At 36.7% G+C, this 24,094-nt stretch overlaps 3 protein-coding genes across 5 annotated transcripts; 2 read left to right on the top strand and 1 right to left on the bottom strand.

The window, feature by feature from the left end:
* The first annotated feature begins 13 nt into the window (after window positions 1–13).
* Window positions 14–7,795, top strand: taf6 (TAF6 RNA polymerase II, TATA box binding protein (TBP)-associated factor). Of its 2 annotated transcripts, XM_008427668.2 has the most exons (15): window positions 15–234; window positions 2,592–2,749; window positions 2,849–2,935; window positions 3,029–3,182; window positions 3,280–3,336; window positions 3,451–3,570; window positions 3,772–3,893; window positions 4,318–4,395; window positions 4,897–4,998; window positions 5,094–5,276; window positions 5,545–5,619; window positions 5,931–6,056; window positions 6,195–6,368; window positions 6,526–6,717; window positions 7,257–7,795. In XM_008427668.2, the coding sequence occupies exons 2-15, from the start codon at window positions 2,594–2,596 to the stop codon at window positions 7,542–7,544; spliced, it is 1,914 nt and encodes a 637-aa protein (XP_008425890.1). In that variant the 5' UTR covers window positions 15–234; window positions 2,592–2,593; the 3' UTR covers window positions 7,545–7,795. The 2 variants fall into 2 exon arrangements, with proteins under 2 accessions (XP_017164213.1, XP_008425890.1); XM_017308724.1 differs by having other exon boundaries at window positions 14–234; window positions 3,451–3,893.
* A 966-nt stretch (window positions 7,796–8,761) lies between these two features.
* Window positions 8,762–10,948, top strand: sat2b (spermidine/spermine N1-acetyltransferase family member 2b). The gene is made up of 6 exons (XM_008427667.2): window positions 8,762–9,042; window positions 9,217–9,268; window positions 10,033–10,116; window positions 10,265–10,366; window positions 10,477–10,517; window positions 10,691–10,948. Exons 1-6 carry the CDS (start codon window positions 8,980–8,982, stop codon window positions 10,868–10,870), a joined length of 522 nt encoding a protein of 173 aa, XP_008425889.1. The 5' UTR covers window positions 8,762–8,979; the 3' UTR covers window positions 10,871–10,948.
* A 2,256-nt stretch (window positions 10,949–13,204) lies between these two features.
* Window positions 13,205–19,382, bottom strand: LOC103475793 (claudin-15-like). 2 transcript variants are annotated; one of them, XM_008427665.2, is made up of 5 exons: window positions 19,040–19,382; window positions 15,663–15,827; window positions 14,299–14,380; window positions 14,084–14,194; window positions 13,205–14,012 (listed from the first exon to the last, which is right to left on the bottom strand). In XM_008427665.2, the coding sequence occupies exons 1-5, from the start codon at window positions 19,254–19,256 to the stop codon at window positions 13,913–13,915; spliced, it is 675 nt and encodes a 224-aa protein (XP_008425887.1). In that variant the 5' UTR covers window positions 19,257–19,382; the 3' UTR covers window positions 13,205–13,912. The 2 variants fall into 2 exon arrangements, with proteins under 2 accessions (XP_008425887.1, XP_008425888.1); XM_008427666.2 differs by lacking the exon at window positions 19,040–19,382 and adding an exon at window positions 16,968–17,746.
* Between the last annotated feature and the right edge of the window lie 4,712 nt (window positions 19,383–24,094).

The following is a 24,094-nucleotide window of genomic DNA, read 5'->3' as shown; positions in this document are numbered from 1 at the left end:
GTAATCTCGCGATCTCTGAACTGGAACGTGACTCAAAATGGCGATAGAACATAGCGCTAATTCATGAGCGGATGTCCCAGCTTGCAGTCTGTGATCAAGTCAGCCGTTAACAGCCAGTGATGGATAATACCAGAGAAGAAATAGCTTCGCGCCATTGTCATTTTTATAAATTTTGATATCATTTGTTTGTTTAAAATCCCGAGTGAACTCGAACGGGAAAGGAAAACTTCACAGGTAATAATGTCAACGGTAGCTACGCTATTAGCATAGAAGCTAACAGGCATATTTTAAGCGTAAGTATTAGTTAATTTAAAAGTCGCCATGAGCTTTAAAGCTAGGACAATTCGTTTTCTTGTGATAAAATTGAAGTATTTTACTGCATGCTTATGTTTGGCGGAACTTGGCGGTTACTACTTGTTCCGTCAGAGTGCCTGACCCGCTCAATATGAAGCGCACTAGTGTTTACATATACTAGTAAATTTAATTTAACCACCAAGAGAAAAATTGCTTTTAGTTTGATCTTATTGTATCTCTTGCTAAATGACATTTAAAGGTGCAACTGAGTGTTTGTTGCTTTGATAGCAAAACGACTGGTGAAATCGTGTTGAATAATTTCTTCCTTGCTTAAATGAAAGTGTCATCCAGCTTTGAAATAGCGCGGATATCTTATGGAAATGTATACTTTTCTGTTCTTTGAATAAGGCCTTCTTAATTTTCTTTATTTGGACACCCTGCGAGGTAGCCTGTGTAGCACTGATTTGCTTATATCGATGCACTGTACAAACACAATCCAAATAATTCAGTTAAAAAATGTTTATAACGAATAAAATATATATTTTTATTGAGTATTTATTTTTCAGATTTATTTTGCCACTCATAACTCACAATCAACAAGTGGGTTTCATAAATTAGAATATCATCAAAAAGTTTTTCAGTTATTCAGTTAAAACCTGCATATATGTATTACACAAAGTGAAAAAAAATCAGAAAATTTGATAATTACATATAAGAGAAAAAAAACTAAATATGGAAATGCTACGTTGTGATTTGTGCTTTTTTCAGCTATAAGTCAAAGCCATCTAAATCAGCAGAAATAGATTTTTTTATATAATGCTTTTTGTAATATGAGTGTATAAATATTAGTTTCACATTTTGAATTGAATTACTGACATAAACGATATTCTGATTCATTGAAACATGTTAAAACAGATTGTTGTTTAGATTGATACCGCATCAGTTTGTCTCTCTGCACATTTGTACTGCCTTTCATGTCTTACAAATTGTCATTTTGTGTTTTCTTACTTCATTTTCATTTCTTCTACTTCATTCTCACGTACCTAACCAACTGAATTTCAGTTTAATGTTCTTTGTAGTTAAGTATGTTCATAAATTATGGAGAAAATGTATTAATGTAGATGCTTAAACCTTACATATATAATATATTAAAATGTATAATATTTTCTGAAAATATACTTTACTTTCTTCCATCCATTTTGGGCTGGTAGTCTAGGGAAATAAATACCCCTGATCAAACTATAATAACTAAATATTTGCTGCTAGTAGATATGGAGTTGCATATCCACATTTCCTTTCAATAGACAATGAGTAAAGACAGTGAAATTGTCGAAGCAGGTGTAAAACTTGCACCTGGTGGGTAAGAACTGACACGTGATCAGTGTACAATGCTCCATTACAGATAAAAAGAACAAAATACAAATAAAATATACAAAATGGCGAAGGGACAGAATTACCTGCACCTGTTGGACCGCTTTCCAGCATCGTGGTTGTCTCAAAGTTTCATTGCGCTTTTTAATGGTGTGTTGATGAAAAGGAAACGGTTTCTAGTAATGGTTTTTAAAGGGTAATTCTGCACCGATCGAGCTTTATTCTTGTTTTTAGTTTTGTTTCTTACCTTTGGAAAGCACAAGACAAACTGTCAGTGTAGTTTCAGTTTGTTTTTGTTGTTTTGTCCAACTCTGTCACTTGTACTTGAGACTTTTTCCTGTCTCATATTTTTTTCTGTTAGTTATTACTGTATTGACATATATACACTCTTACAAAGTGGCCTTAGGGCTGATTATATGTCTCTGTCATTTTTTGGTTAACATTAAAAAGAAATAATATTTCATGGTTGTTATTTTCCCCCTCGGTCATTCTGTAGCTCTGTTCTTTTGTAGCTTTTGTCATTTTGTGATCAACTTTTGAGGGTAAAAAAAAAAGAGTCTTCTGCCAAGGAACGTTTTGAACCAAGCATGAAGCAGTTTTTACCTGTCAGGGAACATTTTGTACCTGCTTTGATGTTTTCAAAAAAATTTTCTGTTTTGAACTCTGTGGGCTGTTGGTAAATATCAATATGACTCCTGAAAATGTCCAGCAGCCAGACGTTGACTAGTCATTTTGGTTTGATTAGGTGTCAAAATCTGTCAAACTGCATTAGTGTCAGTTGACTCTAACAGGAATCAACCAAAGTGAAAGGCAATACGCTGTTTACACGACGTCTTAAAAATAAGCTGCAAAATATTTATTAGCCCACAATGTTATGGGAAAAAAACACTAATATTAATGGGCTGACGTCCTGCTTTGTTTCCCAGTCATGGCGGAGGAACGTCGGCAGAAGCAATGTTCGGTCAGCCTGCCCACAGAGTCCATGAAGGCCATGGCCGAGTCAGTGGGAGTGGGGCAGCTACAGGAGGAAAGCTGTGCGGCCCTTAGCGAAGAGGTCAGCTACAGAATCAAGGAAATTGCACAGGTAATTTATTAAAACTATTTTTGTTTTTGTTTGCTCTGAGTCTGAAATAAAAATCTCAAATATCTTAGCGATTATACGTTTTCTTCTTCTTCTCCACAGGACGCTCTAAAGTTCATGCATCACGGGAAGAGACGCAAACTAACCACCAGTGACATAGACAATGCCCTGAAACTAAAAAACGTGGAGGTAAGTGGAGTTTAGAAGCGAAGCAGGACAGTTTTGCTGTTTCATGTTCGGGCATTTTACTGATGTTTTCCATGTTGCTCTCTGTGCTGTTAGCCCCTGTACGGGTTTCAGTCGCAGGAGTTTATCCCTTTCCGCTTTGCGAGTGGCGGTGGAAGAGAACTTCATTTCTACGAGGAGAAGGAGGTCGACCTCAGCGACATTATAAACACGCCTCTTCCAAGGGTTCCTTTAGATGTTTCTCTCAAAGGTACACAGATTATCAAGATTACAAGCTGCTTTTCTCTGCTTTAGGTGTTTTCAGTGGCTTTTGAATAGGTTTACGATCGATATTCGTTTCCTAACAGCACACTGGTTAAGTATCGAAGGAGTTCAGCCGTCAATTCCAGAAAACCCACCGCCAGGTTAGTCAGGTTTAATATTTATTTTCAGTATCTTAAAACTGGAAATTGTGATTTATTTATTTATTTAGTCTTAAATGGGAACTTGGGCATAACTTTTGTTCCTTTCCTTTTCAGCATCAAAAGAGCAACAGAAAGCTGAATCAACAGAACCGCTCAAAGTGGTCAAGCCTGGTCAGGAGGAGAAAGGTGCAATTCAAGGCAAAGGTCAGAACACACCAGCTCCTGATAACAAAGGTCAGTATTACTCCTTTCGTTTTGGAGGAACTTCTTCAATAATATTTTTGTGCGCTTTCCCGTTTTATATTATAATTCCACACATTTTATCACCATTTCTACACCGAATTGTTCTGGTTTTTTGGGTTTTTTTTTGTTATGAATGCTCTGAGGAAGAATGTCTGATCTCCATTGAATCTAACAATTTTGTCCTTTTCACAGGAAAGGAGAAGGGTCTGATCAGGTTGAAACCACGCAGCACCCACGAGCTTTCTGTAGAGCAGCAACTCTACTACAAGGAAATCACAGAGGCGTGTGTTGGCTCCTGCGAAGCAAAACGAGCCGTAAGTTTTACTGGTTTTTCAGTATGCAGGGGCAATAAATCATTATTTTAATTTAAAGTTTCCCCCAGAAAACTTGCTAAGCCTGGTAGTTGGGTGCTAGGGCAGTCATTCATCCAGCGGCCGTCGTGTTTTTGAGTTAAAAAATGTTTAAAGTTGACAGGAAATTTGAAAATATGACTTGATAATTATGTGTTATTTAAAGGTTGAAGATTAATTCCTCAACAACAACTATAAAGACTTAAAACATGCAAACATTTTAAAAAGACTTAAGTAAATAAGCAATGCTTAGCCTGGTGGGGGCACAAGTAAGGCCTGGTGGCCCGCCAGGCTTATAGTACAGTGACTGTTACTTACTGTAAATGCCAACTCATATCTTTCTCACCTCTGTTGTTGTGGGTAAGCCTCTTTTTTTTTCTTCTCACAGGAAGCGTTACAGAGTATTGCTACCGATCCTGGACTCTATCAGATGCTCCCAAGATTCAGCACGTTCATTTCTGAAGGAGTAAGCATGTCTCCCAACTATTTCTAATTTTCTGAATAGAGATGAACCAGTAAGTCATTTCTGAGTTCTGAGTTTGACCAGCTCTGCTTCTTTTTGTAATATAAGACATAATAGAGGAAAAAGAAGCTGTAGGATATTTGATGAAAGTGGAAATCTTTAATCCAGCAGAAAATGAAGAAATTACAAGATTTTCCAAATTTAAGTGTAAAATCAAATGTGTGTAACTTGTATCTGATTTTTCTGTTGCACTTTTTGGAGGTTAACAAAGCAAATGTGGTTTGATGCGTTTGTAGAGCAAATATTGGAGCATTTTAGTTTTTAATGACTATGATTTTTCCAAACTTGACACTGCCAGCCAATAATCACTGCTGATCAATGAAAAACTGGCATGTTTTTGTTTATTATTTTGCCAGTGAGATCAGTGCCTCTCTAGCTCCGTAACATTTTACACCAGATACAACACCCGCACACATCTTTGCTGACTTTATTCTCTCTCCAAAGGTTCGTGTAAATGTGGTGCAAAACAACTTGGCTTTACTGATTTACCTCATGCGGATGGTCAAAGCTCTAATGGACAACCCCACTTTGTATCTGGAAAAATACGTGAGTATAGAAAACAAACGAAATATAACATGTATAACTTAAGAGAAATAGTTACTGTTTTGATGCAGAGCGATGCGTTGTGTTGTTGTCTTCAGCTGCATGAGCTGATCCCGGCGGTGGTCACCTGCATTGTGAGCAAGCAGCTCTGTTTACGGCCAGATGTCGACAACCACTGGGCTCTACGAGACTTTGCGGCTCGTCTGATGGCCCAGAGCTGTAAAACGTTCAGCACAACCACCAATAACATCCAATCCCGTATTACCAAAACTCTCACCAAGGTGATTTTTCTGGTTCAACTCCATTTCTTTTTTTTTTTCTCTGACAGAATTTATGTTTTTTGCATAAACCTACTCTTTAACTAAGAAGAGTATGTTTTTGACAGTCAGTTAAACAAATGAGTGAACTAAACACTCCTATGTTGGATTCTTCAGATGTCTTCATATTTTCCAGTTGTACCATGATTGATATGTTGGTTTTTTTGGCTCTAAACTTTTCTCACATTAAATCAAATTTCAGATTTTTTTTTTGTTTGTTTTTGTCCTCCAGAGTTTGTTGGATGACAAAACCCAGTGGACGACGCGATACGGGTCCATCGCAGGGCTCGCTGAACTGGGAGCTGATGTAAGTTCGACCTAATTTCCTTGTTTACCAAACTATATAAAAATAGAATTGAAATATTTTTAAAATAAATCTGATTAAAATCCTTTTTTCAGGAATTTTGTTTAAATATTTTACTATCTTCATCCTATTGCAGTTTGTTCAGTCCTCAAGATGTGCAGATTGTAGATTTTTGTTTAGATGATGAAGAAGATGATGTAAGGAATGTTATAAACACAAAACATGCTTAAAGTTAACTTCTTGTCTGTCTAAATAAAACTTGAGTTCATTTTTTCCTGCCTTCTGTCACGACTCTGACTTGTCGCGTTTCATAGGTGATAAAGACGCTGATCCTTCCTCGGCTCGCTGTAGAGGGCGCTCGCATCAAGGCAGTGATGGACGGGCCTGTAGTGTCCAACATCGACAGGATAGGAGCTGAACACGTTCAGAGCCTCCTTCTGGTAAAGAACGGTTTTCTTTACCGTTTGCTCCATAATGTACTTCCATATGCTGAAAACATAACACAACGTCTACACCTTTGATTTGAAAGTTGAGCTCATAAGTTTGTTTTTTTTTTTGTTTGTTTTTTTTTTTCAAAGAAACATTGCGCCAGCGTCATCGCCAAAATACGGCCTCAGCCGGACAACGTGGAGCAATACCGGACGGACTACGGCTACCTCGGGCCCATGCTGTGTTCTCATGTAATGAAGGCCAGAACTCAAGCAGCGCTGCAAGCTCAGCAAGTCAACCGGACCACCTTAACAATCACACAGGTCAGAAAAACACAAGTGGAGGTGAATCAATTTTTGGACATTAGTAAATTAAGCTAGTGGCAATGATCTAATTTAGATTTACACTCAGAATCCGTTACGATGAGACGTCCTAAGAGTTGCATGCTGTTTATTCGTATGTGATTAAATGTTCTTGCAGCCTCGTTCCACGCTTTCAGTCTCACAAAGTGGGTTGAGTGGATCAGGTGGGCCTCGCACTCCCAGCATCATTAAGGTCCCGAGCTCCCTCACCCTCATGTCTCCAAGACCCGGTACTCCGTCTCAGCCGTCGCCACCGGCAACAAAGTACATTGTGATGGGAACCAGTGCGGGAGCTGCCTCCACCCAGCAGGTAATCATTTTTTCAGTTTTAGTTTAGTTAGAGGACCAATAACCAGGAACTCTGTCCAGGGGAATTTTTTCTAAATGTAGAATCTGATTTAAAGTTTTTCTGGTTTTTCCTTTTTCTCTGGTGTCATTGTGTAAATAAGATTTCTCTAATCATTAATTGTTGCATCAGCTGATCCAATATTCCTCCGTCTGTCCGTCTGGTTTTCGATCTGGCCACTGATCTTTTCAGACGTCCGTTCATTTGTCCATCCATCGGTCCTTCTAGTCATTTGTCCATTCATCTGTCTGTCTATCCATTTCTTTTTTTTACAKTTTGTGGTTTTTCCATATCTGCCAAAAGTCTGTTTTTTGTTTACATTTGGACAGAAGTTTTGAAACGACACTTTGGGAAACTATGGAACTTTAAAACAAAAAATTTGCTGGAAGCCTGACATAAATGCTGTAACAAAAATTTCAATAACTAACTTAACTTGCACCCCTCTATTTTAAAATCAACTACCACTATATGGCAGTAAACTTTTCTTTTGGCCTTTCGTTTAGGTCATCACCCTTAGCTCCTCCCAGTCAGCCTCACCAGTAACCAGCACTGTTCCCAGTGCGACTTCCACACTGCAGCCCTTGGTAAAACTGGAGCCCGGCAGCGGTTCTGGACTCACGGCTCCCCGGCCAATGCAGAAGTACATAGTCGTATCTCTTCCCTCGTCTGCCTCCTCCCTGGAGACCAAGAGCTCTGTGCTTCCATCCTCCATTTCCTCGACTCAAGTCGACGGAGGGATCAAGCTGGAGCGCTCCGATTCCCCCGCAGCAAGTACCCAGTCCCCACACTGACGTGTTTTGGTAAAGAAGAGTCTTCTCATCTTCGAGTTTTTCTCGACCGAACCTAAAGGGGTCCACTTTGGAGCGATGCGAAGAGAATTATGTGAACTCTTGACTGATGAGAGCAAACATGGCCAGACTTTGTAAATATCTTGATGCTCAGTGGAAGCTGAACAGTCTGTGAAATCATCAGCATTTCAGCTTATATTCTAACTGATTTCATGTCTTTTTTTACCCTAAAATAAATTTGATTTTGTATTAAGTCTTGTGTGTTGTGTTTGTGGAATTAATGTTAAATATTTGTTTGTTGTATGAAACAATAGAAAAAGAAAAGAGCTTGGTGGCTATCCAATGAAGCAAGAGGTGTTAAAGCAAAAAAAAAAAAAAATCATTGTTGGAAGATGGAGTGCAAAAAGATTAAAATAGGCAACATTGATAACATACAAAGAAATACCACTCTGGCTAAATATAACGGGTGTTTTCAAATCACTTTAACATTACTTGCAAATTTCTATCGTTGAATTATTTGGGACTTTTGTTGAAACTTAGAAAGACTAAACATTTTCTATTTTAGTTTGCTGCAGGTTCCCAATCAACTTTCCGTTGACTAAAAGCCAGATTATTGTGACCTTTTTCTATTTTAAACTCAGAAGTTTAAATGCAGTAAGACTGCTATGCCTTTGAGCAAGTTGAGGAAAATCCAGATGACGGGATCATTGTTTTGTGAGGCAAAAATGGGGACTCGAGTTTTAGACCCTTAAGTTGTAAAAAAATAACTTCTGGTTGCACTTTTGAGTTGTCTCTAAAGACTTTAGGCTTGACTTGGACTCATGAGACTCAAATCTTAACAGTTTTTATCTCATGTAATGAAGAGTGAAAGTTGAAGTAGTGTTTAGGCACAAATTGTTCCAAATCAATAATGATCTTGAGCATTTTGTCTTGAGTCAATTTTTTTGTCCTACTAAACTTCTTAAAACTACTACTATTTGACTACCTAACTATGTTACTATAATAGGTTTGTTATTTTGCCGTAAGTCCGTTACAGCAGTTCTGTATGGAAAAACAGGTCAGTATCCCTTAAAACTATAGAGAAATGTGTGAAATGATACCCAAGTCATACAGTTTTAAAGCAGTTCTAAATATTTCTGAATTTGCTTAAAAGAAATCACTTCTATTTTTGCCATTTAGTGAATTTAAGTAATTTTGGTAACCCTAACAGATTTATTACAGGAACGTTTTAGTCTGATTTTTGCCAGAAACATAACATGAAATGTAAATTTTCCTTTTTACATAGTTTGTGGTGAACGGATTCAACCATAGCTTTAACAGCCATTTTATTTTGAAAGGACAGTCCTACGAATCGTGACTCTTTCCTTGTGGAACTAGAGTTAATAGTTAGCAGTTGTGATTTATTCAAATAGATATCTACCTATCTGCTGTAGTAATAATGAATTTCAGAGTACGGCCTTCAACAAAAGAAGACTGCAAAGACATATCGAGGATGATAATGGTGAGTTGCAGGCAGCTAGCTGAAACTCCTTTCTGCTTTCGAAACACTTGCAAACCTGAACGTTATTTCCTTATATTTTGTGTAGCAGTAGTTGCAGGGTTGTTACTCTGTTCAGATTGATTTATTGTGGTTGGAAAATGTTGTACGATATGATTATATTTCTGAAATTCGCAGGAGCTAGCGGTGTATGAAAAAATGCCCGACCAGGTGGAAATCTCTCACAAAGGTAATAGACTGAAAATAAGGTATAAAAATTAAAATATCTGCTTGCGGAGTCCAAATTAAGACTCGTTGTGTATTTGCTATTTTCACATACACGTTCCTGTCAAAGTTCAGACTTGCCTAATAAAACAGATGGTGCAATTTTAAATATTTGCCAGCAGATGTCGCCAATTCACAGTTGTTTAATTGAGACAAAGGACTTACGATAAGGTTTTGTTTGCATTATTTTTGAGGAAAACAGTAATTGTAATCTCATTAAACATATCATTACCCATGTGGAAAGTATGAATATTTGATTAATGATATATGTAAATTCCTTAAAACGTAATGGTTTCTCATAAAGTGACCACAAGTTTTTGTTTGTAAACCTTGTGGTTTTTGTTTTTCACATTTTGGTCTGATATCTGCAAAGGCAAAAGTCAAGCAGGTGGAAAATGCATACCCTGTGAGGTTACATATTAGAGAAACTGCAACCAAACATAGGTAAATATACAGAGAGCGATACAGCAGCACTTGCAGTGTTGGTGAATGTTTAGCTGGGTTGGTTGATCGAGTAACATTATGCAAGCACCACTTCTTCTGTAAACCGAAAATAATAAAAACTCAAATTACCATCCAAAATATTCAGATGCAATTGGAAAATTGAATCTATCCAAAAAAGCACATTATTTATTCATAACTTTATATAAGGCATACCGTTTGTTTGGTCTGTGAAAAGATTAGGAATAAAAAGTGTATTTTTGCTAATCTGCCTTTGTGTGAATTCAGAACTGGAGCGTGACGGTTTCTGCCAGAATCCCTTTTTTGAATGTCTTGTTGCAGAAGTTCCTGAGGAGCACAAATCTAAAGAAGGTAAATAAACACTGAGGTCCCAACATCTGTTTTCCTGTTTTAGAGACAAATACAATGCATGCAGAGAGTGCGCTTTGTAATTGTTCTTAGGGTTATTTTTTTATGTTTGTTGATTTTTTTGTTTGTGTGTTTTGTGTTCTTTTGTTAGGATTTACAGTCGTGGGATATGCTCTGTACTTTTACACCTATAGTACATGGAGAGGACGATCAGTATATCTGGAAGACCTGTATGTGATGCCCGAGTTCAGAGGTACAAAATGTGTTCTCCTAAATATAACATTTTTGTATCGTCTTAAATGTATTGTTTTAGTTACCGTCTTTGTAATGTCCCTGTATGTTTTTGAAATTCTTTTGCTACAGGAAATGGCATTGGCAAGGGTTTATTGTGCAAAGTTGCTGAGGTATGTTTTACTTCATTTAGTATCTACTCTGATGCACACAGATGACTGTGGACGTGCTGCTGCAGCTCAGAAGAAAATGTATTTTTAACCTGACTGCCAGTATGTGAACATATTAATAATGTTGTGCTGTGATCCAGTGCATGGTTAATCAGAGGAGTGTTGTGTTTACCCAGGTGGGGAGAAAGAAGGAGTGTGTGCGGCTGCAGCTGTCGGTGCTCGACTGGAACACGCCATCAAGAGACTTCTACGCTGCCAAAGGAGCTCAGGATCTCACAGTCAGTGAAGGCTGGCACTTCATTCGCTTTGATGGACAGAACCTCGACAATTTAGCTAATGAAGCTCCTAAAGATTAAATGTATTACAACAGCTGTAAACTATGCTCTGCTGTAATATTTTTTATCTATGAATAAATTAAGATATACCACCTTTAATGTATGTCTTCACGTGTTTGAACGCATGCATTGACTTCATTAAGTAGCCAGTTTAGCAGAGATTGTAATTAGCTCCTGCACTTCTGTCAAGAGACATTTCTCAGTTTCTCAGAAGCACAGTGTCTGGACCTTAATTTGGATTACCAGAGTCATGTGATCAATGGTGTCCAAAGCTTCTTCTTGAAAATAACTGCATCAGTTGTTTAGCCTCTAGTTAAGCCGTTTAATGAATCATTAGTGTGTGTGAAAGAGATCGATCCAGTAAGAAACATAATGGCAAGCATGGAACCAGCAAAAATATAAATCAGAACATAATTTATATTCACTCATATTCAGTAAATTTAAATACAATTGTAAAGTGCATTTCAGGAACGCAATCTACAAAGTGAGGCACATTAAATAATTACACACAGACTGATGTTTTCAAGTCTTTATTTCTGCTAATTAGGGTGAGGCCTAATTAAAGCTATATAGCATTTAAGATTTCAGTGTAACAGGCCAATAAAAACATTTCATTATAAAAATGTGGTCTTAGATAAAAGTATGCTATATTTTAACTTAGTGCTTAAAGGTTGCTGTTTTCAAAAGGCACTCTTATTCTGACAAATGAGGCTCATTGGACACAAATTCTAATTTATGAAATATGACTGTATAATGTGTAATGTATATACATAAGTAATTTATTATGCAACTTTCAAAGACCATAACCTAATTCATAAATACCTCCTGCCACCTTCACAAACAGTGAAGGTCAATATAAGTTACAATGTTATATAGCTATATTCTGTTTAATTATTAAACTTTTTGCTCCTACAAAATTATAGCATTCATCATCCTCTTTATTTAACTTTTGTCTGGAGTTGATATGTGCTGATTTTTGAATATGAAGTGAACTGAATTAAAAGCAAAACATAACATTGTTATTTCACTCAAACGTACTTGTAGAAAGCAAGTCATGTTATCTTTTGCTGCTCTGCCAAAGTTTGGCCACCAGGTGTCGCCAAAGATGACCTTTGAAAACTTCGAGTAACTTTATTCCACAGATACGCAAAATGCGACACCATTTGTGTGGAGTACGAGGTAGTGAGCAACAACAGAAAAATCTGCTATTCTTTGGAAGGCGTCATCGTCACGAAATTGGAGCATATGTTTTTTTTTTTTTTTTTTTGTTAATTTAGTTTTAAATTAATAAAAATCAATAGTCAATCTTCTGAATGAGAGCTTATTGGGGAACAGTTGGACTGACTGGCTGATATTCACATTCACACTACTCTCAGCAAAAACTATTTGAGTCACTTTTCTTTAAATAATAAAGTATTTTCATTTGTTACTAGACTGTCCCATGGAGCTCTTTAATGACTGGACAGAAATCTGTAGTTTTATGTGGGGGTACAAGCAATGTTTGTAGACATGTGGGAACCTTGGACAGCCAAGATTGTTCTCAAGTGAATTAAAGCATCAACAAAAATCAAGACAAGCATAAGAAGATGTAAGCAGTTTTGCTAAAAGTTCTTCCTGGTGGCATTTGAAGAAAAATTAATTTTTTATTTTTATTTTGGAGCAATACTAACAACCAAGTTTAATAATAAGTTTTAGCCAAAGAAGAGACATTCTGTAATGTATTTCTACAGGCGTTCTAAGCACAGTTTAGCTGAATTATAAGGTATCTTCTGGTTTCCATCTAAGCCTTGATGACAAACTGGTGTCCTTAACTTTTCATGGACTTGACTTTGAGACTGTTAATAATTTTCAGATTTTCTGCCCAGGCATTGGAAACCAAAGTATGTGTGACAAAAAAAAAGAGAAAAATAAACACCTCAGAAAGTAGCAGGTGAAATTCTGAGCACAAGGAAAAGTAGTTTTCCATGTATTTCTGGAAATGTTCTACCATTACAGTAAGAAAATAGCTTCGGGGAGGTTTTTAATGTTTTCTGGGCAAGAATGTTTTATCTTGTTTCTAAAGGTTAAACAGAGGTTTTCAATATTTTTGGATTTGTTATCAGCAACCCACAACATGATGCAGCCACTAGTGGTTTTAGCAGGATATGGAGTATTGGTTTTCTATTTTACATACCAGTTTAAATGTATCTAAAAGCTCCTTCTGAACTTCTTATAGTTAATATTTCATCATGTTAACCGAGTCTAAGACCTCTGCTGTAGGTTTTCCATGGGGTTTTTTTCATCCAAGTGGCATCGTTTTACTAATTTGTGACTTCTTAAGGTAGTTGTTTGCAATAGATGGACAATGACACTCCACACTTGTCAGATTTTTATTTGTAAGTAATTTTGAAAGACATGCATCCTTTTCTCTCCAGTTAACAACTATGCCCTACTTTGTGGCGGTTCACCAGAAAAAATTATGATTTTGTTGTAACATGTAAAATGTAAAAAAGTTGAAAAAGTTTACATATCATGAATCTGGAGATCAGGGTATTTCCTGTTATTTGGTTACAACTATAGTTGTCACCTGGACTCTATCATTAGTAAATATATTGCTGAAATGATCATAACTACCAGACTTAATGAAAGAATCAAGTTTTTTTTGCTTGTACAACTAAATATGCGGCAGGTTTGACAAAACAGGTACAATAAATGTGTTTTATACAATAAAGCACATTCAAATCTTCAGTGCAAACATATTACATTATAATTAAAATGATCCCATATTTTTAGTTCAAATAATCTCATCCTCTGTGGTTGTATAAAAACATTTATGGATTTCTGAATCTTTACACAATCCGATTGGGAGTCATTGCAAACCCTTTGAGTACAGAAAAGGAAAGGTAACCTGCAGTAACAGTTTATACATCACAAATCTTACTTTGCATCGATGGAGTTAACATCTGATCAAATTCACAGCAAATCCATAAAATCAAATGCTGTCAAATTATTCACGCCGTCATTTCTTAGTACGCTAAGTAAATTTAAACCTTCATCATGATGAAAGGCTCTGCTGACGTTGCCTCAGACATAAGCGTTCCTGCCGTAGTTGCTCGGTGCCGCCTGAGACGTTGCCACAGTAGACAGCATGTGTCTCCTGGAACCTGGCTGGTATGGGTAGGACCTAAAAGAGAAAACGTATTTCAGGACAAAATATAAAATCTTGAGCTGACTGACGTAACGAGAGATACTCACGTCTTTTCACTTGGAGAATTTAGCTTGCAAGCGCACAGCAGGCAGGAGCCTCCACAGATTGCAAGTACAGCAGATGACCAGCCGATGTAGAGGGCCTGTCCAATCTCATACCTGAAACATGATAATGTTTATCTTGTATTTTCTTATCCAGCGCTTATGCCACGGTAAACTATATAGGGTTATTGTTCTGTTGTGAAATGCTCAGATGAACTTACTTTGTCCCAGCGTAAAGCTGGTCGAAGAACTGCTGGGTGATGTTGGCTGCATACCAAGACACAGCAATCATGGTGCAAAGCCCTACGAAAAGACAAAGACTTGTTCACCTTAAGTATGTGAAATACAGAGAAAAATACAAACATGTCCATTATGGCAAATACATGGCTTTAGGGGTATTAAAAATTTAGTCCTGATAGACGGCTTGGCATAGAGGGCAGGCAATAAGGAATGTTACATGTTTGTGATAAAAACAGTATTTTATAACGGCTGTGTGCTTTATTGAGTTTTGTTATTTGTGTAGTTGTGTGCAGTCGTCTCTGGTCCCAGTCCAACTGTACCTTTGATAATTCGTACCGACCTTTTCATTCATGAACAAACCATTTTTTAGCAATTTACTTAATCATCCTTGCATATTTGCTTTGTTCCTTTGGTGTGTGTCATTTTAATGCACAATATTATTATTTATATGTTTGAATGAATTTTATATTAAACCTTTTCCATTGGTTCTGATCCCAGTTTGGATCATTTAGCTCTAATGTCATATGAGAGATTATGGCATCTAATCAAATCAAATAGCAAAGTGATCTTCCTCCTGAACACATTATTTTTATCTTTATGACGACGTTAGTATTAAGTGACATAGTAGAAAATAGAAATGTTTTTCTAAATCATTTTCTGCCAAAGCCATGAGAAAGTCTTAAAATTTGCCCAATCTGTTTATTTTAGACTTTAGAACTGAAGTGGCCAAAGGCAGTCCAGATTTCTCATTAAACTATGCAACACCCTTTTTTTAAATCATCAAATGTAAATGATAAATTATTATAAATTTAATAAATTAAAAGAAATCAGAGGCTAGATTCATCATTATTAGCAAGTCGCAGTGTACGGTTACTAGTAGCAACACTTGCTGCCCGTCAAATCAGTCATAAATCATAAGCCCCCACTACTTGATACAACCAGTACAACCAAAAATAACAAACTGGTTGGATAAATTTTTTTGGATGTGTCTTCTTATGTTTAGGACTTTGACCTTGAATTGTTCATGTTGTGATTTTTATTTCCACAATTCTCAGACTTTTGTTAATCTATAGTCACCTGTGAACAGACAGTTCTGTTTCCTGCAGGATAACCTTTTCAACAGATCATCCATTTACTGATAGCTTGTCTTCTGTGCACAAAGGTTGGCGCATTTGACATATTTACCTAACAAGGTGTTCAGTGTAGAAATGAGGTTAGGGGGACTTCTCTTATCACAGTTCTTTGGTTATTCACCTCTGCTGGCCACACCTTTTTATTTATTTGAATTGTATTTGAGAATTTGGAGTTCAGTAACTCCACTTTTATTGCGCCGTTAAAGCTGTACCTTGAAGTAAAAAGAACACCCCTCCGATCGCCGCGATCCGGCCTTTCAGAACATAGTTTTCTCCGCATACTTTGGTGCACTGCATCCCCACGAGGGTCGCCACAAGGCCAAACGCCCCAAACAAGATGGAGGCGATCATCAGTGCTCGGGAGGCCTGAATGTACCCTGTGTGAAAACATTAAGTGAAGCATTAGTGGTTTGCTTAGAAACCTACTTTCTCCATGTAAAATGGCGTGGACGTTAATTTCCACTGGTGACAGTAATGTTGATGAGGAAGGAATGGTGTGGCTTCAGCCACATCATTCACTGTTGCACAAGCTCTGCCAATGTTGTTGTGAACATTGTTTCCTGATCACAGCCAGAGCTGTGTTACAACACAACAACAGCTTTTAATAATAATAATAAAAAAAACATAACAAAAAATACTTAATATAGTATCACTGTGCTGTTAAAATGCTTTGTAATGTGTTTGTCTTAAAAACAGCCAACCAGGAGACCTAACAGTGCCTACAAATGTTTATCATTTTTTTTTGAAGCTATAAAATCTTTCTTTTTTTCATATCTGCTAGTGTTTCCCAACCCTGGGCCTCAAGGCACACTGCCCTGCATGTTTTAGGTATTTCCTTGCTTCAGTCCAGCTGATTTCAATCGATGACTGATTAACAGGTGTTTACTGAACTGCAATCAGTTGAATCAGGCACATTAAAGCAGGGAAACCTCTAAAACATGTAGGACAGTGTGCCTTGAGGAACAGGGTTGGGGAACACTGTCTGATGCCACATTACCATGTAGAACCAAGTGAAAGACGCTACAGTAAACAACTTTATGTTCCTTTGGCGACTTCTGAAATCTTAGCATATGGTTTTGTGAAGTAATATCGGAAGAGGTGAAGCCAATATGCCAGACTGATTTATGACTAAATGATATTCTTTGAGAGCATTTTAAAACTTTATGACTTCATTAAGTGTTTTTTTTTCTTTTTTGCTGCTGAAGTTATTGCACTGTTTACTTTGTTCTTTCACCTTATCATATTTTATATTACATGTGATTATGACATACTGCAGCCGCTACAGTAGAAAGCTTCTGGCTATTAAATGCTCCACGCTGTTATGTAGATTAAGTCAAATATTGACCACAGTCACATTCATAAAAACGTTCTAGAAATGAAACTATTTCCTCCTTAGACTTTGCTGCTTTTACATTGGTTAGATTAGGTTTCCATTGTCTTATTACCATTTCCTAGCTCTTAATTTCTCAGTCAAGTTAAGAGTGAAATTCAAACACAGTTTTGTCCAGACCACATACCATTTAGCGCCAGCAAGGATGGAAAATCTCGGCAGTTGTGAACCCCTGTGGCGTCCGTTGCGCAGGACATCCACAGATTTTCATAGACGGTCGAGGTGGTAATAACGCTACCGTCCACGGTAGACTCTCTCCAGTATCGATTTGGAAGGGCCACGCCAGCCATAATCCATCCCAAAAAGCCCAAAAAGCACGCTAAAGCTTCCACAATTGGATTCATTTTGTCCTCTTTCTTTTTTTTCCTGGCTTGTCCGAAACGATCTGGTCAGAGACCAATTACCAATTTTAACCGTCCAAGCTGTCTTGTTGCCCAAGGATCTATTGGCCACACGTCCACAGACCAGTTCCCTGTAAACCTTGCTCTAAAGTGCGACAAAACCCTGCAAATTAATGATTAATTCCAAACACCCCACTTATAATTTTCCTATTATTCAGGTTTCTATTGAACCTTTAGAAAGGGTAAATGTTTATACAACTTGCAGGACCACAAAGCGCCAGAGCCTTTCAATCTTCCCCACAAACGTCTATAAACCTAACGCCATGTATCACCCCCCCCGGTCATTCGCTCTGGACTCTATGTCAACAAAATCAAGTGAGTTCTTGATGGGATTTATCAAGCTCCGACTCCTTGTTACTCCCTGAGTGGAAAGGGACGATGGGAAAACGTTCAGCCCCTAGAGGTTGGTCAATAAATATTGACCCCAAGATGACCAAGTTGGGACACAAGGACGTTTACTTATCTAACATCTCAAAAGGCATAATCAAAGCTGGAAAGACAGACTCAATTCCCTTTAAGACAAATTCTCTGTTCTTGTTCAGCTGGACCAGACAATCTGCCAAAGACCATAAAGTTGAACATTTTTCTCTGTTCCAAAAGTTTCAAATTTAATATCAAAAACTGTTTGACTTCAATGTTATGTTGCCTCATGAACAACTCTAAATTTACAAGGTAAAGCTGTAAATTAATAACTACTTTAAACTATTTGGATCTCAATATGATCAAGAACAGCACCCACAGACAGCTTAAACTAATATTTAAAGTCATCTGAATTGTGCATCAGTAACATATGATGAATTACGCTCATGATAGTTTTTTGCATAATGATACTGAAATGATACTTTCACCTAAATAACTGGACTTTTAGCCCAAATTAGGCACTTTAAATTCTGTGCACACCTAAGAAATTAATTCACCAAAGTCGATGCGTACAAAAATATTCTTCCTATGACTTTGAGCTCTGTATTGGTTTTAAACAAACCACACAAAGTTTAAGGAGGCAACTGGTGGAACTGAGCACTACACAGCAGAAACACAAAAATGTAACTAGTTTTTCTTGTCTAGTTTCTACTGGAAATATCTCAGTATACTTGCAATACAATAAAACTTACTTGCAAGTAACTTCTCAGTAAGATAATGGAGCTTCTTTTAAGCAAATAATTCTCAATACTCATTCAAAAAAAAATTCTAGTTTCACCAGCAGATTATTTCACTTATGGTTAAAATATCTTATAAATTAAATAATCTGCCAGTGGAGCAAGTACGTTTTCAAATCAATATTAAGCAATTACTGTCTTAAAAGGATCTCCTCAAAAATTACTTTTACATTATTTTTGTTCTGTTTCAGATTAACTACAACCTTTGCAATGAAAACCAGGCAAAAAAATACTTAAGATTTTGTGTTTCTGTACAGCATATTGCACATGCATTCAGTTAAATCTGACTGTACAGTTTTAGTAAAAAACAAAGGTAAGCTTACCTTACATCAGTTTGGGTTAATAAAGAAGTATGATTGATTTATGTAAAAAAATCAAAGCAGAATCTTAAATTTTCTCAATATCTGTATGTCTGGAAAGTGCGCAGTCAGCTGTTTAACTTTGCTGAATCATCAGAGAAATGCTTACAAACACAATAGTGTGCAAAAGTGATAAAAGCTAAGATTTGGTTTCTTTTAACAAATATTTCACACTGCATATTTTTCAATTTGCAAATACACACGCATGCTTGGCATTCTACATGGATTTTAGTTTTCTGCCGTGTAAAACTTTGGCAGCAGATGAACCTTTCAGTCAGTTACCTGGGAGAGCAAAGAGGGAAGGAAATTCCCGACAGTCATAGACCCCCGTAGAATCGCTTGCACAAGACATCCACAGGTTTTCATAGACGGCAGAAGTTAAAATTACGCTCCCATCTTGGGTCGATTCTTTCCAATATTGATCCTCCAGTGAAACGTAAACTAGTATCCAACTACCAAAACCCAGAAAAAGTGCTGTAACCTCCATAAAATCCTGCATCTTGGAGGTAGCTTTCTATTAATTATTACAGGTTATAGGTCCTGCGTCTGCCAGGAGCTCTATTCACTACATCTGTGCCTGATATTCATTTTGGGAGTGTGAGAACTGACTCAGGATTTTTTTTTTTCCTTCCACGTACAGCCAAACCTGGAAATTTGAACATTGATTTGTTGCTGCGGTTGGGCTATTCCCGCCCAAAATTGATGGCTCTCACCCACAAGCACCCACCTAAGAGCTTGACGTGTTAAGAAGGATTTTTATGTTCTACAATAAACTCTGTTTCAACAGGGATTTAAATTGAAGCACCAAAAGTTTATAAGTGTTGCATTTTTAAAGAAAATAGACTTTCTTATACTACATTTGGTAAATAATGATTAATAATTACATTTTTGATAAGGAACATAGTTTATTGTAGAAAATGAGCTACACACAGAGTAAAAATTGATTATTAATTACTATTTAGATTTAGATTTTTTTTTCTTTAACTATAACTTGCATTATATTGTTGCGCAAGTTTAATCTGAAGATTCTCACTTGTTTAATCAAATCATCATCTTCTTCTGCCCTGTCGATGACTAATTTGGCAGCTTCAATTTTATAGAAGGTTATTTCAACATCCAAAAGCAAATATTTGCATACGTGGAAACACTAAACTGAGGACAGAGCAAACAGAGAGAGCTGATTGAAGTGTGTAAGTGATCTATTGAAGGCAGAAAGAGTTTTTTTTTTATTTTTTTTTACACCGGTTAACCATTGATAGGTTTTGCTGCAAGACAATAGATGCATTGACTAAATCTTTAGGCTTTCTTTTTATTCTTTTTATTTTTTACTACTTTGCGTTTTTTCGGTTAAAACTTGACCGTGACCTGCCTCTTCTGAAACCTTCTCATAATTAATCTTTTATGACTATCAAACATGCAGACAAATGCAACAAAACTCTTCAGCTTTCTACCAACGTGACTGCTTAAAGCAAGCGGAGATGTTTACCTACTGAATCCACTTAGACAAATGTTTGTTTATAGTCTGTATCTTATCGCAGGGGAGTTCTTGTCTTCAAAAAAAAAAAAAAAAGCGGTTCAAAGTGCTTTGTCACAGTGCTTACAGTGTGAAACAGGTATTAAGTTTGGCTCCTGATTATTAGCCTGTTAATGTTTTATTATTTTATCCCTCACTTCTGTTATCTGAATTATTTATGCACTCATGTCCGCACTGACCTCCTCAATTTTAAAGCCTGGCAACCTTGCGGGGTTTGCACCAACCTCAAGGCATGAACACTGTTGAGTTTAAGTGGAAGTTTTTAATCTCATTTAGGGATTTTTTTCGTTGTTTTTTTGCTGATGTCAGTGAAATCAGTTATTGCACATAGTTACTGTATAAAATGTGTCAGGTCACGAGGCGTCTACGTGTGTGTGAGCCGTTAGGTTTCTATAATATGTGGGAACAAGGACGGGGTGTGTCAGATAAATACACACCTGTGTCGAGTTTTGATTACAAATGGCCGATGAGTCGGATCCATACTGCATATGACACCATCTCTATTTGTAATTACCGTATCAGCTATGTGATGACTCAGTCTCTTCTGACAATCTAAGCTGATAAAGGAGTTCAGTTGATTCCAAGATTTTTATTTTTTTATTATTTGTTACTGACTCATATGAAACGTGATAGTGAGAAGCTTAAAAAGTGCCTCCCTTTCAAACAACCAACCACCTGCATTTGACAGGACATATTACCTAACTAAACAAAAGGTGGACTGAAACAATCCTCCTACTGAAACCAGCAGCGTTCTTTACGCTGAAGCAGATTTTTTTATTATTATTATTATGGTAATTAAAGATTTTGCATTATCTATTTATGCTGTGAAATTAAAGGGCGAGATAAAATGACAACAAACAATAAATCCTTTCAGTGTGTAAATTTCATCTCACAAACAGCGAGCATGCAAATGTGGTGGAAAAATGTAACGCATAAATAGAAAGTATTTGTGTGAATGTGTGTGAACACTTTTAAACTGCTATTACTCTGTTGAAACACATTTAGATTCAGAGTCACTTTTTTTTTGTTTTGGTAGAATTTTATTATCACAGCTCATATTTTGACTTGGTAATATTTGCTCACTTTGGCTTGGAAGATTTTTCCAACTCAGTTATTTCCTGTCTTCCGATTTTCTGACAGATTTAGCTGTGAACTCGGGTTTGGCTGTTACAAAACCAAACATTTCTTATTTTTCTGCTCGGACTCAGTAGGAGGGTGAAAAATAAATTCCCTTCTGATCTTTTTCCACCACACACCTGAAAGTTTGGGGCTGAAACTGACTGGCATCTGGAACTATTTATCTTGTGATTTCATCCACCTTGAGGAAAACACAAAGATGCTGAAGATCCATTTATTATTGGGTCTACTATGAATTCACACGCTCTCCATCTACAGGAACCATTGACTGCACAACTGAATTAGGTGCATCATCACCTGAAAGTGAGTAGCGTTCACTTCTTAATTGCTGCGTTTCCATACCAACAACATCTTCATTAATAGTCTGAATGAAAAGGTTTTGCTTTCCTTACGTTTTACAATTTAGGATTTTGGGACTTTCCAGAGTTTAAGAAGTTTGGATCTTGAAGAAGGAAAGTGTTTGTTAAATTTTCTCCCAGCTATACTTAGATTTATGAGTCATTTATGTGCTCAGCTAAAACTGATCAATCCCTGTCGCCTTTGTGTCAAACCAATGGATCGGTATTTGCAGACTGAGTTTCGGTGAGGTCAGTGCTTCAGTACGGGTCTTCATTAAATAGTTTACATGTTCAGCCTTTTGTTGTGAACAGCTGGTCTGAACTGGGTCTATAATATACATCTGAGAAATGTTCTGGTTGTTTGTGGTGATGAGATATATACACATACAGTATATATATTTTTCATATCCCAGTTTGATATAATGTTTGCACTTTCTGTGCAAATCTTAACACCTTGTGTAAAATTTAAGACTGAGATCGATTTAAACCTTTTTAGCTGTCCAGGTTTAGCATTTAGTTTGAGTTACTGTTTGGAATGATGTCATAAATTATGAATGGAAGTACTTTAGTCTCTAATTATTTCCTAAGTAATTATGAAATAATAGCCCCTGGCCAAATATCGCTGAAAGAAAAAAAAAATGCCAGTGGATCAAGTTTTCTGCTTTTTTGATTTGGATTTTGTTCTAGTTTTGCTAAAACTGTATTTTAAGTTTCTCCTTTACATAAAAGGGGATAATAAAGATACTTATGCACATCAAAACGACTCAGAAACTGTAAACCAGTGAAAGTAATATTACATTTATATATTTGTTTTACACATTATTACTTGTCTGATGTGATTTAAAACAACCATTATCATTGATACTCACCCGTGTGCTGATTCTGCATTATACTCGCTTTATGATGCCAGTGCACGTCTTGCACCTGTTTGACTAAGAGCTTGTGAACCACATCTTCATGCTGTAATACCGTGTTTGCTTGTCTGCATTTGAATGAGTGCAAGGCATTAAAGAATGAAAGTTACTTCAAGGCTTTGTGGGGTTAGAAGGAAAGCATTGATCTAGAAATGTCACAGGTTGTTCCTGGAATTGTGAAAATCATGAGTTTTCAGGTGAAATGGGAATTCCTGAAAAACCTTTCTGTTTTTTTTAGACTTTATGCAGCTAACTTTTTATTTGATTTATTTTTCTCCTCACTTTTTTCCCTAATGCTTTCTTGTCCACTTTTGTCAGGTTGTTTAGCCGTCTGTCTGTCAGTCTTCACCACTCTGACTGTGGGACTTACAGCACATATTTTGCACATTATTCCATCCAGTTGGTCACAGCATTCAGCATATTCCCTGCCTGCCATTATCTTACACTCAGCTGGTTTGTGCTGAACTGTCTACAGGCTGCCTTTGACTTGTTTTCAAACTTTTTTTTTCTGGGTCCTGATTGGCATGATGCCCCTTTTTTCCCCTCTATTTTTCTTCATTGCTCATGTGCTGCTATGATTGTTATGTGTTTAGTGTCCTTCAGGGAAGTATGTTAATCATTGGTAGAATTTCCTTGGAGTCTTCAGTCTCCATCGCTCGTGGTATTTCTTAGTTTTTTTGTTTTTCTTCTCTGATCATGATTCGGTGACAATTTGAGCAGCACAAAGCGTCTTTAAGACAGATGATGTCTGAGAAAAGAAAAGCAAGAGAGAAGACGGAAGAAGTGAAGCTTTGCACATGAAATTCTCCTTTTTTATCTTATCAGTCACGTACACGGTGGTGCCTTCCACCCAGCTCTGTCCTGTAGGGAGTTTCTCTAAGTTTCTCCCGTCTCTGGTTAATTGGTACCTCTGTCCCTTAATCAAACCTGGTTCAAAGGAATTTCATTTGGAAAGACAAGAAGAAACATCTTCACTGAAAACTCTCTTATCAGCTCTGTAAGTATAACACTTGCTGAACGAATGAAACCTTCATTATCAGTTCACTCTCCCCAGTAAACAAGCGAAAGTTTTATTTTCCGACACAACTCCTCCCTTTTGATTACTTGAGAATCACCTTAAAAAAAACTTTGCGCTAGAAAAAACAAATGCATAGTGAACATAAGTAAGAAAAGCTTGTTACATAAAGTTTAAAAATAACAACACCTTAGGTAAATGGAAAATCTTAAAATGTATGCAAAAACTTGAAACAGAGTTAATGAGAAATAAAAGTAAAATAAGAAATAAAAATGATTAATACAATATATGTAAAATAAATGCAACATAATATAAAGAATTTGATTAAGAGATCATCATAGGGAATTGTTCAGACTCGAGTGCTACATTTTGGTTCACTGGTTAAAAATTCAACAAATC

The sequence above is a fragment of the Poecilia reticulata genome, linkage group LG14, assembly GCF_000633615.1.
Source record: "Poecilia reticulata strain Guanapo linkage group LG14, Guppy_female_1.0+MT, whole genome shotgun sequence".
NCBI classification, from domain to species: Eukaryota; Metazoa; Chordata; class Actinopteri; order Cyprinodontiformes; family Poeciliidae; genus Poecilia; species Poecilia reticulata.
The sequence above is the reverse complement of the archived record's forward strand: the minus strand, read 5'-3'. Positions and strand labels throughout refer to the sequence as shown.